This window comes from Papaver somniferum, chromosome 1 (assembly GCF_003573695.1).
Source record: "Papaver somniferum cultivar HN1 chromosome 1, ASM357369v1, whole genome shotgun sequence".
NCBI lineage: Eukaryota > Viridiplantae > Streptophyta > Magnoliopsida > Ranunculales > Papaveraceae > Papaver > Papaver somniferum.
The window spans coordinates 233,775,296-233,793,877 of record NC_039358.1 but is presented as its reverse complement, the minus strand read 5'-3'; the positions used below and the strand labels follow the sequence as shown (position 1 = coordinate 233,793,877).

Sequence of the window (18,582 nt, the reverse complement as noted above, 5' to 3'; positions counted from 1 at the left end):
GCGTTGTTTCAAATATCTAGAGGACCGAAGGAGTCGCTTCGTTCCCTGTTGACACGATGGAGAAAACTATGTGCTGATATCAGAAAGGTCCCTGAAGACTATGTGATCTTAGGTTTCAAGAATAGTCTTAGAAAGACAGACCCTCTTTTTGTCCGCATGTATGAGGACATGCCAAAAAGCTTGGGAAAGTTAATAGAAATCCAAGAGGACCACATAGCCTTGGAGGAACTCCATGATGGAACTAACGACAAGATGGCAAAAGGAACTAGCAGAGGAACAAATATGGTAGAACCACAGAACCCTCCAGTGCCATCCCAAGGAGAAAGGCGATCCTACAACGGGTCAACCTAGTTCGACAAACATCGGACTAGAGGATGGAAAGGAAGAGACCAGATCCAACAGAAGAAGGGCAAGTTCACTGATCCAGTCTATACAAAACTGAATACCGCCATATCCGAGATCCTCAAGAAGATCGACAGACAGTATAAAATCACTTATCCATGGACAGAGGTCAGCAACCAGAATGAACTAAAAATAAGACTGACTTTTGCGAATTCCACAAATTTTACAGCCACACGACAGACTCGTGTAGGGACTTAAAGAAGGTATTGCAAGATATGATTAACGATGGAAAGCTCCAAGAATACATTTCAAAACCAACAGCTCCACCCACCACTGGGGCACCCATACATCGTGTGGAGATCCCTCGCAAGGCACGGTACTTAGGCTGCAATACCATTTCACACTCGGCGATAACCACCCCCGTACGAGAAGAAATTATTACTGGAAGAATTCACAAACGAAACTTCAAAGGCGATAAAGTTTTCAGTATAACCAGGGAGCCCCCAATCGAAGAATGGATGAAACTACCCATCATCTTTTCAGCTTCGGAGGAACCAGAAGGAGGACAAATCCATAACGACCCACTAGTGGTCACGAAGGCCATCACACTCCCCGAGCACGAGGGAGAGGAAGCAAAGACTAAAGCACTGCCCTGGGCAATGCCCAAAATCTTGATTGATGGTGGCATTTCTGTTGAAATCTTATTCTATGAAACGTTCAAACAAATGGGCCTCACAGACGAGTGCCTCATACACTCGCCCTACAACATATTTGGATTCAACGGGTCATCAACCCGTCCAAGAGGAGAGATAACATTAGAAATACGGGTTGGAAGAATCCTTACCCTAACCACTTTTTGTGTGCACTAGCCCAGAAGGGGCTATAAATGACGAATGAAGTCTGTTATAAAGCATAATTTATCACGGTTTTCATTTGTTATTCGAACCGTTATTTATTTGGTGTGACTCTTTATAAATGACAAATCGAGAATGTTATTAAGTATGACACATAAAATTTGTAATTTAAAGTCACATACATAATTTGTTATTAAGTATCACGCTTATTATATGTTAAATACAATAACAGTCGATATCTGTTAGAATGGAGGCAGTTAAATCAAACGAGAATGTTCCGACAATTTCTTGCTAACGTTTCAGATTTTTGTATTCAGATTTTGGGAATATGAAACCCTTTGAGATTTAGATTTAGTGTTTCAGAAATTCATTTAGATTCAGGTCCGTTATCTGAAACTGATTTTGGAATCTACACCATTATGATTTCAAACTGAATTTAAAATCAACTTTATTAATCTAAAATCAACTTCATTAATTATTCAGATTTTGAGTCTCTGGATACGAACGGAAAGATAAATACTAGCAACCTTACATATCGAACATTAAAACTGAGTTCGGTCTACTATTACCCTGCCACTCTAATACCTTAGATATCAAACATTAAAACTGAATTCAGTCTACTGTCACCCTGCCACTCTAATTTGGTCGCTCTTCGAGCCTTTGACCACTTAATCATCTTAACGCTCGACACATCTCGAAGTACTCCATCTCTCTTGCATAACATCACACTTACAAAGCAATCATAATCTTCATTATTTTGACTGAAGAAGGTGCTCCTGGATCCCAGTATCCTGTATAACAAGATACCATCTTAGTATAAGATATCATAATTTCTATTATCTAATTCAAATATCACAGTTCAAAGGCTGAGAGTAAAATAATCGGTCAACATTTATGTAACAAACACATATATGTACACAACACTTATGTCTGTGTCATCCACATTTCCAAACTTGTATACATCTGATTGACGTGGTTCTCACATATGTATGCAATGTGTGCAAGTTCACCTGCCGACAATTGTGAAAGCTCGTACCTTGTCCATGGTGCAGATTCCTGAACATTTGCTTGGGATAGTTCTGCTTCCCAACAATTGTTTAACTTCTCATTTCATGTTGCTGCATATCACCACATTTGGCCATAATCAGTTAAAACTCAATAGTAAAGCCTGATGACAAATGATGATGCTACAACAGATGCAAGACATAATGTGGAAGTTTTTATGAAATCACTTGTGAAACTCGAGGACCATCCCATTCCAAAAGACTCAATATCAACAGTTTTTTGTGGCAATAACAATCAACATCACACACCTGCTCAATAAAACTATCACGTTGCGCACTAGGTTCGAAGTTTCATAACATTCCAAAAGACTTAAAGGCACTAGCTCCCATTATTTGATCCATTGACACCTGCATACAAGTATTCTCATACTCTTCACAGATAACATAAACAATGTGGCATTACTTTTTCAACCATAATTAAAATAAAGACCAAGTAATGGCATCAGCTTCATGAAACTTTTTGTAAACTCAGTTACCTGTAGATTGCATAGCCGCATAAATGGAGCATTAAGAAGCCAACAAGGAAGCCAGCACCTCAAGAAAATAATCCCAAAACATCTGCACCGATAGTCCTCCTGAGAAAGATGAGAAACCAGGATCAAATACCTACTAGAGTTTGATCTACATGCGTTAAGATGCCTATTCAGAGTTTTTGTGTTTCATATTGCCAGTGAATAAATGTAGTTCATATGACTATCACTCAAACAGATAACATTTCAATTATATAAGAGAAGAGACTTTGTTGACTTTGATGTATATTGAAGTGAGCCACACCTTATGCAGAAAAAAAACACACACACGCAAGTTAATTAGGCACAAACTGTAAATCCAAACTTAAGGCCAGTCATACTTCATAAATTTATGTCATGGACAAAATTTTGATTACCCAACACAGACCAGAACTGATTCCAATTTTGTCCAATTTACATGGTGTTATTAAGATTGGTATACCATGGTAAAGTAGCCTGAGTTCAGTGGTTCCAAACTCTTAATAAGCAAATGAAGCCGACATGCACAAATATCCAACAGAAAATTAATTCTCAATATAAGAATTACACGAAAAGACTTTATTAAAAGAGTAACCTTCAGACAGAACCAAATATAAGGAGGATGGACAAGATAAGTATTCATTATTCCTAGATTATTGAGAAACAGAGTGGTATTCAATTCACATTTCCTAATAGATTTCTGGTGCCCAACAGAAAAAGAGGATTGCGAGATAGTCCCACTATACTTTTTATAATGCTCCCACCAAAGATTTGGTAACAGAATGAACTTACTAACTACCTATACAACTTATATACCACCAATATCCTGCTACACTGCTCTACTTCACAAAAAGGGACTTACCAGGAAGTGATTCCAGTCGCATCATTCTGAACGGAGCCAGCTTCAACCGATTTGATTACGTAGCAGCCTCTGGACCATCGATCATGTCACTCTATTGACTCCATCAGGGACCATTTTCCTGAGAGAGCCATAGCCATGTTTTTCCACCAAGCTCCATTTGATTTTCAGGCTGCATCAGAAAGATATGATGACATGAGATAAATGCATAAGAGATTGGGATCAAATAAACATCAAATCGAAATTTTTTCTAAACTTTATACACAAATTGAAACATGGAAGGCATGAACCCTTGTATTTTTAAAGTTTGCTTTCTTACCCGTAGTACCACTAACATCACCACACCACAGTAGAAAGTTGCGTGAGCACTAGACCATCCACTTCCATAAACAGCCATTATAGCTAAATCAAGCTATCAATAAATGTTAATACCAGATGAAACCTAAGCACCAAAAAAATCTTCATCAATCTTTAAACTACACCCAAAAAAAATCAGTGAATGAACAACAAAAATAAAAGAAGATTGAAACCCAAACAAGACAAGTTAGCTAATTATAGATCTGGTACTTAAAAGGAGAGAGGTTTTTACCTTGTAAGAGTCATGACACCATCAATTACCAATAAACACCTGCAATCATCAAAACCCTTATAAGTATTAGTGAGATTTAAACAACATCTAGGGATTAAATGTTTGGTGAAGAAATTAATAATAATAAAGAATAAATAGAAAATTGAAGGTTCATAGATCATACCTTCTACTTTTACAGGGAAAAAACAAAATTAAAGTAAGGTTTCAGAAGGTAAAACGAAAATTGGGTTCGTTATACGGCTAAATCTGAACAACTATGGGTTGAGAAGATAATGAAATAGGTACAATTGTGTGTGTGATTCGAGTAATTCGGGGTTAGGGTTCGGTAGAATTCAATCATATAAACTCTGAAGAGGAAGAAAACTCAACAATTCTCTCTTTGTATGACTGAATGATACGATTGGAAAGCAAATCAATGAAATAAAGAAACTAATTTTGGGGGAAATCTGCCAAAGCTTTGCCCATAATCGAAGAGAAGAGAAAAGGAGGAAGAAAAGAGAGATGCGCAGTTAGGTTAGAAAATAGGAAGAAGAGCGATAGATAAAGATGCGGGTCAAAGTCTTAGATTATGGCATACCGGCCAAAAAATAAAGACTCATGGCAACCATGTCGGTGGCTATAGAAACATGTACATTTTATATATAATTTCAGTTGAAATTGTTGGCTTCACGTTGAAAGTTAGGCCAAAAGCTCGAATTCTAGAGCTTCTGGGCCACGACCAATAAGAATCAAGGATTGACGTAGCAAATTATAATAATTTCAGTTGAAATTGTTGGCCTCACGTTGAAAGTTAGGCCAAAAACTCGAATTCTAAAGCTCCTGGGCCACGACCAATAAGAATCAAGGATTGACGTAGCAAATTATAATGGATAGGTAAATGAGCGCCGAATCATGCTCTTCCTGGACCACGACCAATAAGAATCAAGGATTGACGTAGCAAAATAGAATGGATAGGTAAATGAGCGCCGAATCATGTTCTTGGCCCTCGACCAATAAGAATCAAGGATTGACGTAGCACAATAGAACGGGTGGGTAAATGAGCGTCGAATCATGCTCTTGGCCCCCGACCAATAAGAATCGTGGGATTGACGTAGCAAAATAGAATGAGTAGGTAAATGAGCGCCGAATCACTTTCAATATACATAACCTATTTTTTACATAAAAACCTATACGCTTACATGGATTAATTACCTTTGGGACAACCAATTTGAACCCGTGCAACGGACGGGCACTTATATAAAAAATATATATCGACCATAGCAATGGTAAAAATGAAGGTGATGAGAGTGATGACGATTTAACTATTTTATAATTTTTATGATAGCAACTTTTAATTTGTTACTGTTGCATTTTTTCCTTGGATTAGAACTCGATAGAAACATTAAGTAGATTCCAAACTGATAATCTCTCCGAACCAAGATGAATCTGTAAAAAAAATTAATAATTTTCTTTTTCTTTTATTACGAAAATCTAATCATATCTTGATGAAACTGATAGAAGAGAAAATATTTGTCAATTGGTAACTGAAGATGATTAGTACAATTTCAGAACTGGGACAAAATTACAAAATTTAAGCAAAATTCCCGAATATAAAAACATTGAATTACTTAACTTATGCATTTATATAATAGTAACAAATTCGGTATGACAGACTTAAACCCGTGCAACGCGCGGGCTCAACACTAGTGATATTTAAATAGCTGGTCATTTTTGGGTACGCAATAGATGGTGGGCGTACATAAATCTAGTTTATTTATCGGACATATTTCGTTATTTAGTTCTTCATCGTTAAATCACGTACCTAATAAACTATCACGTTTGACAATGACAGTTTTTTTACGTTAATTGCAGGATCCCACCATTTTCATATTATATGACGGGATTTGTTTGTAAAATTCTAATCACACAATTAATCTGTCATTTAAAAGCGTGATTAATAGTCCTTTCTGGATTAATGGTGGTAGATGTACTGTCACCCTACACAGCCATTATCAGACGATCCTGGGTCCACGAAATCAAAGGAGTGGCCTCAACTTACCATCAAAAACTAAGATTTCCTACGCCTGATGGAGTGGCAGAAATTATTGGAGACTCTGGTGAAGAAAAGTATTGCTACAAGATGGACGTCAAAAACGGCGAGAACAAAGTAAATTCTGCAAAAACACAGACGAGGAGGGCTAGAGATATTGATAACTCCAGTGAAGCTCACGACTACACTGCAATAAGCGATGCACCAACACGCTTGTCTGACGCCTCAGCCTCATGTAACACCATAACCTCGGGACCGACCATACGTCCCTTATAGCAATCACAGAACCTCCCCGATGAGGGATAAATCGAACCTCGTCCTGATAACAAGGTCCGGTACACCCCTAAGAAGAGTCATGGAGAGTATCACACAGGAATCAACCTGGAATGGAGAATGCCGCCACCTAACCAACGAGCAACCTTTAAGGAGCTAACTCGGCCAAGCTCACGACATATCATGCTACAGCCACCACCATCTGGCAACAACAAGTCGTCAACAGGACCCATGGGAATCTCTTCCCAAAAATTGGCTACTGATTGGATTATAGATGTTGCGTCTACATGCGCTTTACTATCCTTATTGGACAGTTACTCGGGTTATAGCCCTTTCCTCGAACAAAGATGTCGACCTCAGTCAGGCACAACATACACAAGGCGAGAGCACACCCTCTCCCAAGTCCTCGGCGATATATTAAGTCCTTGACAATCTATCAAGAAGGCACAAATGTTGCAAAGACCAATTAGGCTACTAAGCAAGCTTACCTCACAAAGTAGGCTGGAAGAAAAGCCCAAAATGTTGCTTCAAACTAATGAGAAGTATTAACGCAATTATAGCTTATCTCTCACTAAGTACAATATACAGCCCATGAAGGTTGATATCTAGAAGTTAGGGCTTCGAGCCCCTACTTGTAAGTAGGTCATGTGACCCCCCTTGAAATGTACTAAGGGCTCACACCCTCTTTTGAAATTAATAAAACTACTCCTTTTGTGTATTGCTTGTTTACGTTATGTAGATTTCAATTCTTGTCATCGCATGTATTTACTTTTCCTTTCTGATTTTTATATGCATGTAGGTTAGTTGCATCATGCTTGCATTCCCAGCAAACACACAAATGCGCTCAACAACTATGGCACGGTGCTGGCCACACCTCCCATTCTACAACAAAACAATGAGGGTAACATCACCCCAAGTTACCTTACACGGGCAACATACCCAAGGTAACGTCGTCCCGATCATGATATCGGACGATGTCCTAATATGACAGGAGATACCCAGATTTGACAACTCTATCTTACGCGGCAGTAAGATTTGATCAACCAAGGTATCACCCTTGAAAAAATATGCATCGACAGCAAACTCAAGGAACAAGTGCTCCCACAATTGGCACTAAACAAAACATGCAAAGCTAAACGAAAGTTGCTACAATCCTAGTTTAACACCATTAGAGATAGCATGTCCAATTAAGGAATTGATCACTCCTTGGATATTTTACCCAAGGTTGGACCAAAAATGTACAACCGAAACTCTTTCACAGCCAAATCATGATAAAAATATCATACGATTAAAACGAAGGCAGACGCCAAACAACACTTTCAAAAGCAATTAGTAACAATGTTAAAAGCGTCTTCCACATACGAGGACTTACCGAAAAATAATAACACAGTCATGCCTCCCACAACTGAGGACTTTCCAATAAAGACGAAAATGTTTCCACAAAGGTGCGTATGAACCCACAGACTTATATTCAAAATGAGAAACTAGGAGAAAGAGGCTAAAATAAGCAGACATCGCTTACACAAAGCGATGGGAATCTCAAGTCTGTGCACCACCAGGAGCCCCTTGATCGTCGTCCCCTTCATCCTCGATGTCAGTAACATTCTGCACAGGCTCAGACTCAACAACCGGGGGAGGGACCACGATGTTCGCTGCAGTAGCGGCGACGACTCGTTGACGCTCTCGAAGGATGGAAACTTTACAAGATTTTGTTATCAAAACCTTATAATCCGCATGAAGGTTATTCAACTTCTCATCCTTCTCCGCTTGAGAAGCAGCTAATTCTTCCTCATGACTGCTCACCAACTCGTTAAGCTCCTGATCAAGGCCCGGCTAGCCACCCTCTCTTCCTCCAATTGACGCTCCAACTCATCCTTTTTCTTTCAAGCCTCTACAAGAACAAAGCAAAAAGATTAACTCGTGCGAAGTGTCATGGCAAAACAATGCACAAACTGATGCATAAGTGACCTTCATTTTCAAACAAAACGGCGGCTAAATTCTGTTATAATAGAATCTTTTCGGCATCTAGAGCACTAAGCTGGACTTACACATGAGTTACGGCCATATCACCATGAGGACAAGATTGCATATATCTATCCCTATCCTTCTTCAGGGCAACATAATCCCGCTTAAGACTTCTCAGTGCCTCCCTATCACCTTCAGCTTGTGTTATGATAGGCATATGATCGCATTGCCAATTAATAAGCATCTTTCTGCACATGAAGCACCTTGATCCCATCTGAACGCTCCACATCTGTTCTCTTCGCTTTCTCAAGCAAGTTTCATAACTCCACAGTGCGTCTCTGATGTACCTCAACGTCCTCAAGCAACTTCACATTCTCTTGATCTAAGGAGTCAATCTTACACTGGCGCGCGCTAACATCGAGTCTAAGACCACTGCGCTCTCTATCATGTCTATGACCAACATTATCTAACTGCTCCTCTAATCGTTTGACTACAACTACCAATACAAGGACTATTTGAGAAGTCTCATCCCTATGAAGAAGGTGCAATACTAAGGATATAGAACAGATAAATACCTTCTAATTCCTTTTTATCCTGGTGAAAGGCCAATGCTTAATCCTTCGCCAATGCCAATGCAGTACGAAGTAGTTGAACCTCTTGCTCAGAAGCTTTGGCCCTCCTTATAGCAACACGAGCCTCGTCTAGCATACCAATTCTCAAATTGTTGCTCTAAAAATACAACACTACCAGTCAAGACCGGGCAAAAAAAAAAATGATGAAAAACTGAAACAAGTTAAACACCGCATACCGATAGCACCAACTGTTGATGTGCAGACCTGTCCAAAGACGCCAGGACGCGAGCTTGCTTGTCATCTCTCAGCTGAGCATACCTATCGGAGTGTATGATCTTCATCGACTCGGATCCTCCACTAAACCAGGACGTATAAGAAGAAGCACCAAACGGACCCGCTGGAGTAGAAGGAAAACCACTAGCAAAGTTGCTTGGTACACTCGGGGTACCACCAACAACACTCAGAGTCACAATAAGATCATCGCCTACCTCGCCACCAACACTTGCACCCCTGCCAGCGATATCCCTAGCCTGGGGCGGAGTTATCACCGATCCAAAGGAAGCACCAGGATTGGAAGGGTCTGCCAACAGAGTTTGATCAAGGTCCTCGAAGAACGAATCGTAAACATCCAACATTTCATTATCACCAAACAAAGCATCCACATCCACTTCCATGGCATGTTCAATAGCAGCTGCAGGAGCATTCGATGGCCTATCACCATCAGCTAATCTTCTCCTCTGCCAAACCGCACAAACACACTGGATGCTAATGCAAAAAACAGGGACAAGGTGTATATATATATATACATCAAAAAATCAGGACAAGTATTTTTTACCTTAGCATCCTCAATAGCTCGGGCTGACTGAGACAAACGCCTACGAGGGATAACCCACTTAAGCTCACAGGGCCTATAGGCAGGCAGATGGGCGTGCATCCCAGGAATCAAGGAAGAACATTACCATAAATGTAAGGACCCACAATTCGGATAGGAGAAACATGCTACTTGGGATCGTGAGTCTTACGAATAGTACGCTGAGTAGCAACAGGAGGATCCAAGTAGGAGAGATACTAAGAATCTCGAGCGCTCTTCCGAGATCTAAAAATGAAGATGATGATGATCATATGTTCATATTTCAAGTTAGGATACTAAGAATCCGATACAACTAATCTAAACCGGAAACTTCCTTTTCTCTCATTCGATTTTTCAAGTTAGGTTTACAGAAAGAGTAAACTTGTCACATGTAAAGATGAAGATGATGATCATATGTTCATATTCCACGAATACTTTAATAAAAAACTAATGATCGGACATCAAAAATCTTAAACGAGTTTTTTCTTGTTCTTCGTCATCATTTTCCACGATTCCTCGAAGTAATAGGGAAACAAAATCAGTTTCCATGAGGTGATGGATTTGACATCATAAGTATCGGATTGGTGACACCAGTAGTTCTCCACAAAATTATCAGAGTTATATAAATCCTTCTGATCGGGAGTAAATCGATTCAACTCGTGTTGAGTAACCTTGCCTTGACTTCGGCGATTACGCTCTCGGGCGATCCGATAGAAATTACCATTGGGATGATAAATGGCTCGTTGCGGATCAAGCTTGCATAATACCTCGTACTGGAAGGGATTCAACGGACAATACAGAGGAAGACGAAGGTCGGCATCAAGTTGACCCACTGAAACTATGATCTCGTTAGGACCACAGGGGTTCTTCTCGAAGAGATCCTTGGAGAGAACACCAAACTTCCCCTCAGGAGTGGCAAAATAAATATTGAACCGCTAAATACGATGCCTAACCCTCACCGCTTACAAAAACGCCTCATCAGACAGACCGGAGAAACGATCAGAACTAGGGGTTCTCATCAGAGCTTTTCCAGGACTGATAAAAAAGCAAACAGAAGCAAAGAAGTGAGAACAATGGCTAACATGGCAAAGAAAAACCAGACTAAAACAAACATACACCGGCAAGAACTTCCGGAAACAATGGCGGCAAAGCTTCAAATTCGTAGCAAAAGAGGGAAGTTACCAGTAAAAATGACTGTAATAACCACATAACCCAAAAAAGGGAAGGAAGAAATGACAAGAATCATTGATACTAACAAAACCGTATGATTACAGACAAAAAGAGATCGATGATAATCATCGGAGAAAACAAAAGTAACGAAAAAGAGAATGGACCGTACCGTCTTGAGGAGCGAGATGGGGAGTTCCTCCCAGACATTATAAATCTCTTTATAGGAGACAAGCAGTTAAGAAGAAACAGCAAAAGACAAAGGAGAGAAAGAATGAATAATCTCTGAACTGTGAAAAGAGATATTAAAGGCGACATTCTCTCCTCTCAATAGATTTTATAAGAAGCCAAAGGACTACAAACCGACGCCTCAAGTCCAACAGGTAAAATCGCATTAAAAATGCAGATGTGGCGTAAACCAGGGACGTGGGGGAAAAGTTGAAACGATTACATAGTTTTCTTCCCATCATGCCCTCGGCAAGTTGCAAAGAAAAGGAGAAAAATGTGTGGGTAAAATACCCGACGGCCACGTGTCAACATCCTAAAGGATGAATATATGATGAGATGATGAGGTTGAAGCCCCGAATCATTAGTGGAGAGAAGGATTTGTATCAGTCGAGGCAACTGCACAAACGCCACATGAATGACGTGTGTGTATAAAGGTCTAATTTGCTCAGATTGTCAAGTATAAAAAGCAAGATCGCATTTACTGAAGGATAAGAACATGACTTGGGTAGTTGGGCTTCGTGACGGAAGACTCAGGCGTTCTATACTACGACCCAGAGGCGATGGAGCACGAGGTTCTCCACAGAAGGGCAGCACGATCCAAGGGAGAGCGAGACAGCTCGGAGGGAGGACCAAGTATGTCATCGTGAGAGACGGTATAGAACGAGTCCGAGGGAGCCAGGACGACGGAAGATATCTCACCCAACTCGGACGATCAAGCGACCACGAGTTTATTCTGTCTATAAATACCAGTCCATGTACCAGGAGATGGACAACTTATGTAATCTTAGATGATCTTTGTACAGAGAATTCCTGAAAGAGACTTAGATAGAGAGAAAGTGAGAAATCTAGAAGAGATCTGTAACACTTTCAAGGGTAAGACCTTATGATCAATAATAAAACATCTTCTTCTCCGTGGACGTAGGTCTTCATGGCCGAACCACGTTATATGCTTGTGTCAATCTTTACATTTCATGCTATTTACATCTTGTTCATGTTGCATCTTGTATGTTTAAGTAGTTTTTAGTCTTTAATCTTTCTTGGGTGTAGTAGTCAGAAAATATGCAGCTACAAGGGTTTTGATGCAGGTGGTTGAAAACCACTGTCAAGCACGAGCAGCAGTGACTGATGCGATGGTTGATGAATTCATGGTTGTGAGACCCCTTCGGCCTTCCGTATATGTTTGACTAAGCCACGATGCATTACTAGTAATGTAATGTAATTGGCTTTACAAGTTGATTATCAGCCAGTCTCTAAAAAGATCACGTTGACGTGTTTTGTGTTTTTACATTTGTTAACTTGGTTCCTATTTTCATGTCATTAACTTAAGGAATTTCTTGATGCTGTTTGGCTAAATTCTTACTCTGGCATGCACCAAATTAAGATGACAAGAAAGGAATTTGTGATTTTGTAAGAAAATCTAGTTTTTAATTCTGAAACTCTATTTAAGATAAATATTAGTGATATAGATCGAACAATATGATTTGATGAGAAATTTCGATTCTGAATTTTGCAATGAAGCGAAAAAAATCAGAGAAACAGTATACTGAATTTCACAAACTACAATTAAGACTTAGTATCAAAATTCAACATTAAGCTTGGCTTTAGGATTGCTACATTTAGAGTTGGAGAAGGCAAGAAGAAAGGTCCTGAAAAAAGAAGCGCGAACCAGCCAACACCACACACACTGGGACAAGTATCATATGATGTACAAGATGCACAAACTGCACTTCCAAACCTCAATCCTTCCAAGGTCATGCAAACCATAAGTACTATTAGCAGTTACCATTACCAACCAAAAAATAATTAGAATATAACCAGACCCAGAGACCTTGTCGCGGATCTTAACGGGCGGATCAATCACAAGTCTTCAGCAGACATCAAGAAAGAACATTCCAAAAACTTATGCCAGATAGTAGTATCCATGTAAAGATTGCTAAACTGATAACAAAATTGATTACACCTCGTGCGCTCAGACAAACCACACTAACAACACACACTATTCAAGCTAATACAATAATGCAAATTACAAATCTAATTTTGTTCCTTGTTTGCAAGAATTTGATTTTCTTTTATTTCCAATATCAATTTCTGGAAAACAAGGAGAAATATTAAATCTGGCCGCTTCATCTTCGATTCTAGGCTTTCCCATCATTCCTCCCTCTCCTCCAATCAACAAAGTCTAGGGGATCACGCTACTGCTGTTGAATGGTAGCTTCTTCCACTCCAGATCCTTCGCCACCAGGAGTATATTACTACTTTGAGAAGAAATATCATAATGCTGCATTAGTTTTGAGTCTCCACCGCCACATTCCCATACAAAACCAAGACCACCACCCATTCATAAAATTGGGCAGCCCAGATAAATTGATGATTATAGATTTCAGATCACACTAAGTAAAAACGCGTTCTGTTTGTTTCTGATGTTAGAAATTACTTAATCATTTGTTAGGAAGGACAAATGATGAAAACCAGACAGGAATATTGTAATTTGTGATCACGGGTCCGACCGTCTGGTAATAAGGCCCTTATGCAATTTGTGATGTATTCATTACTTTTCCTTCTTGTTTTTTAGTGGATTATCTTGTTTGTGAATTTCAGTCCTCTAGCTTGTTTTTGTTGCATTCCAAGTTTTACCGGTTACTGTTTTATCTTTAAAAGTAAGGATTATTACCCATACATTTCTATTTCTAGTAGTTTAGAATATGCCTAGTTAATGCCTTCGGATATGATCAAATGATACCTTAAGGCTGTCATTTCTTTTCTATTTTTTTTTCCAAACAAAGGCCTTCAGAAAAGCTAATGGTCTTTCTTGACAAAAGACCTAAGCCAAATCAGGGTGGACGTATCAGTACATAGGAGACTTGTTGGTTTTTGTCCATTTAGCTAATTCGTGAGCAAAAAAACTAGAAGTTCTAGGTTGAAAACAGAAAATACAGTCTATAAGAGAAGAAGTAAAAAGTTCTAGGAGTTTCATCAAATCTTGCAGCAGCAAATTCGGAAATCAGGTCTTGAGCGTCAGTCTCCACAATGATATGGGTAAACTTTAATTCCATAATTTTCTTCAAACCAACCCAGATAGCTCTAGTTTCAGATTAAAACGATTAAAATAACCCCAAAGGAGTCAGTATCCATCCACAAAAAAAACCGCCAAAACAAAAGTAACACAAAACCCTAAAAAACAAAATTTGGTTTCATCATAAAATTTAATGAAACCGCATAGAATTTGACGAAACCAATTTTTGGTTTCATCATAAAATTTGATGAAACCAATTTTGAACTTTGGGGTTTTTGTTTCAAGTTTTTAAAATTTTGGGGTTTTGTATAATTTAGTTTAAGATGGAGTTTTAATGAATCCCAACATTTGAGTGGGGTTTTGTACCACAAGTTTGGTCACCTTGGGTTTTTATAACTAGTTTTGTTAAAAAAATACATAAATTTCATTTTTTTTTACCCCATAAATATCCTTGGATCTTTTGGATTTTTATCATAAGTGTTCGAAGTTAATGCAATATTTTTTTAATATTTTTTTGGATTTTCATCATAAGTGTCCGAAATTAATAAAATATCCTTTTAATATTTCTTTAGATTTTTATCTTTAATACTCCAACATTAACATAGTCATTTTTATATTTTTTACCTTAAAGACTATTCAGAAGATATAAATCTGATCTTTTTTCCATTACTCAGATTTTTTGGATTTTAATCATAAATGGCCGTAATTAATACAATATAGTAATTTTTTTTAATTTTAATTTTTTATCATAAATACCTGTCATTAATATAATACTATGCTTAGTGTACTTCTTCTTGGTAAATTAAGTTGACAGGAGATGGAGTATTAAGCGAATAAGAAAAGAAGCGAATTATATTATGTATATTTTATTAATTTCTAAATGAAATGATGGTGAACACTTATAATATTTCAGTTATTACGAATAAAGAATAGCTAGCAGCTGGATTAGTGCTGGTAATTATCTCTTTAAGAACCCGATTAGCAATCCTCCGCAGCAAATGAGAGTGTCAGATCAGAAGTATCATACAACATCTTTTTGTCAGCTTGCTGCATTGCTCCAAGAATGTTTACATTCGCGTCGGATGGAATAATAGCTAAACAAAAATCAAGAAGACCGATAGAAAAGATAGTCTCCGGTTTGTCGAGTACAAAATCCGCGCCTTCAAAGTGAAGTGTCATAGGTGGATACGGGATCTCCTTGTTAAGTATCAGAAAACAAGTCTTAAAATTACCGTGTTTTAATAATGGAATCCAATAAATGTCGAACGCATAAAAATATGCAATAAGCGTATCTGCAACTTTATTATATTGTGGTCTGTGCATAACTGTGATTGGAGTCGCTGAATCTATGAAAAAACCTCCTTTTCCGGTACGCCGATCATATTCGAAATCACTTTTTCCAAGGAAGGGGATTCTAAGCCCCATTATGCTAATACCCTCTAAATTCAACAAATATGGACCGAGGCCAGTCGGAGGAGCAACAAGGGGAGTTTTGGATGCTCCTAGTAATCCACCTCCGATTGTCGCGTCTGAACCAAACCTTAAGTACGTGGTTGGAACTGTGAAAAAACCAGAATATGGCTTCAGACAGTGGGAAAAGGTGCTTATTTTTAATTGACTTGTAAGGGACCTAGGCCCCGATCCTAGACCGAGTACTCCAGTAACAAGATCATGTTTCCCTCTTTTAGAACCAGAACCGATAGATTGTTTTTCGAAACCATTTTGCCAAAAGCCACAACCCATGATAATATCAAAAGTTTCATCTGAATTTACCGTGAATTTTTCTTTAGCCAAAACACCCCTCGAAAATGCGGTCGATGGGTAAGATGCTAAGTAAGTGCATATGCCTGCCTCACATCTTCCTGGGAAGCAAAGAGGGTGATGACCCTGACAAAGAAGAGGTTCATAGGTTCTTGAATTTCCTGCAGGATATAAGGGTTTGTCTTGATGGAAATATTTAGACTTAATTAGAGCACCTGCGCATTGAGTCCATACAATCTCGCTACCAGTATCAACAATTAAGTAGTTTTTCTCGTAAGATTGTAGAGGCGGAGGAAAAGTACCTATTCCTATCTCTGCAACATAAAATGCTCCTACACCTTCGTAAGACACGGGTATGCTTATAGCATCGGGGTTTATCGAGTTTGTGGTTTTATTGGAACTTGATACTTGTAATCCAACATAACGTGCTCGATCTTTTGATTGTTGGACGAGTCTTTGTAACCTTTCTTCTGGTGTTAAATGATCACCTGGATACAGAGGTGACTCTTTAGAGTCACTATGGATGATCTTCAAACTAAACCCACTTGGGTTAATTGCAATGGCTGAGTTTATTTGTAATATGGAGACATAAGAAATTGTGAGAAAAAGAATGAAAAGAGTGACCGGACCCATTTCTATGGTTTCTAGCAATATGAAATAACCATTCTTCTTCTGAATATATTATATATAGGATTGAAAATTAGGTTTCTTATTATGGAATTATCAAAACATATTGCTTTTACAGAAAGATATTGCTTTAATGGCATTATCAATATGGAATGACCATTCTTTTACAGAAAGATATTGCTTTTATATATTGTCATTAATTCAAAAAATTAAATACTGTTATACAGAAAGATATTGCTTTTATGGATTGTGTTCATCAAAGATATTTTTTCATGTATTATCATTAATTTGTTTCCAAAAATAAAGTACGAAGGTTTTTCTTTTTTTTTTTGTTTCCGTTCCGTTATTGATATATTAATTTCTTGTCAACGTTTTAATGAGGCAACATATTCGAGTACAATTATGTTCTAAATTTCCTTAATATTGTACTCTTTTTCTTTAGTTCAGGTTTTGTCCATCTGGATTTTCCGAAGTTTTTACGAGACAATTAACTTAGACTCATCGATCTGTGAAGATCGTAATGCATGCGATGAACCACATGTAAAGTACGAGACAACATGTGAAGTACTACATGTGAAGAGTTGTACTCAGGTTTTATCCCACTGAGTTTTTCCTTGTCAAAGTTTTAGTAAGGTAATTAATTTCGGGACAAGTCATCAAGGAGAGAACGACACTGCAAGAAATACATTCAAAGCTCTATATGTGAAATGGGAGTGTTTTGATTTTCCTTTCTCCATGTATACAGAGATATGATATCCATGTAACCACATAACCGTGATTAATGGAATTTCTCTCTTTGCCTCTTTTTCTTTCCCTATTATATTCTAGGGCAAAATAAATATCTCTTATTTTTTCTAGGGCTGTTTCTCCAGCCTTTTGCATGTCCACGGAACTAGATCCAGTGTTACTCATTCTACATTATTAAGATGTAAATTGGATGGTCAACACAGTCAAATAAATAAAGTGAAACTCAATTTTTCCAAAAATTAACTATTGATTATATTTTTCTGCATAAAATTTGATCTTACTAACGATTTAACAGGAATGCATTGGTGTTGACCCACAATCCCATGTCATCCATAAGAGTGTACTCTTTCGTCGGTCGGAGGAGAATGAGAACTTGTTACCAGCTTGCATTTTTGCTCCACAATCGGAGTTATTTGAACGTGGCCACGATGGGAAGTAATGCGTCATCCTCAAACAGCAATTGACCTGAGTGATCAGGGGGTCCAAAATGCCAATCTGCTAAACAATAATCGAAAACTTTCTGATCAGGAGGAGCAAACTGAGAAACTAATGACCGCTCCATATGCACAACCGAACACAATTTTATCACCAGTCATAGAACCGTCTCCCTCATCGTCTCCATCATGATCATTTGGGAAATGAAAACTATCTATGGACATAAATCCTTCAACGTGCACATCCTAAGTATCCCATTAGGTCAAAAGAATAGGCAGTTTTATACTCGATTCGGACTAGTACATGGTACCGTTTAAATTAGATTAGTGGCGAGGGTGATGAAGTTTGTGTAGGCACTACTGTCTTGGTGTGGAAATTTGCACCCGGTGGGAACGATTCTTGATCTTCTAAAATCACATTTTATTAAAAAAATTCACTGAGGCGGCTCAGCTATCCTTTCCAGCTGTTAGGAGATAAACGCTGGGAGAGTTTTAGAGACAGAGAAATGAATCTCCAGTTGCATACGGAGAGTTTTAAGGTTTAGGCATCGAAAGTCAGAGAGGCACTATGAATTGAATTTCATTTGCAAGCCTAGTTAGAACAATCTATAATAACTTCTCAATCAATTCCTGCAAGTAATATAATCAACCAGGATTTATTAGTTAAGGACCCGACATTAAAATTTCACCTGACCATCTCCCTGCAAATAGATTCAACTA

The 18,582-nt window shown here is 38.3% G+C and overlaps 1 protein-coding gene, 1 long non-coding RNA gene and 1 pseudogene across 4 annotated transcripts; 1 reads left to right on the top strand and 2 right to left on the bottom strand.

The window, feature by feature from the left end:
• LOC113272636 overlaps positions 1–12,464 on the top strand; it is a 30,937-nt pseudogene extending 18,473 nt beyond the window's left edge.
• On the bottom strand, positions 1,620–4,736 carry LOC113319296. 3 transcript variants are annotated; one of them, XR_003345319.1, is made up of 8 exons: positions 4,360–4,736; positions 4,197–4,235; positions 3,927–4,049; positions 3,611–3,779; positions 2,737–2,835; positions 2,510–2,631; positions 2,233–2,314; positions 1,620–1,987 (listed from the first exon to the last, which is right to left on the bottom strand). It is a non-coding gene; the product is annotated as an uncharacterized LOC113319296 (long non-coding RNA). The 3 variants fall into 3 exon arrangements; XR_003345329.1 differs by having other exon boundaries at positions 2,510–2,608; XR_003345308.1 differs by having other exon boundaries at positions 2,510–2,835.
• Positions 12,465–15,271: 2,807 nt separating the features above from the next.
• Positions 15,272–16,687, bottom strand: LOC113272625 (aspartic proteinase CDR1-like). The gene has a single exon (XM_026522441.1). It carries the CDS (start codon positions 16,685–16,687, stop codon positions 15,272–15,274), a length of 1,416 nt encoding a protein of 471 aa, XP_026378226.1.
• Positions 16,688–18,582: the final 1,895 nt, after the last annotated feature.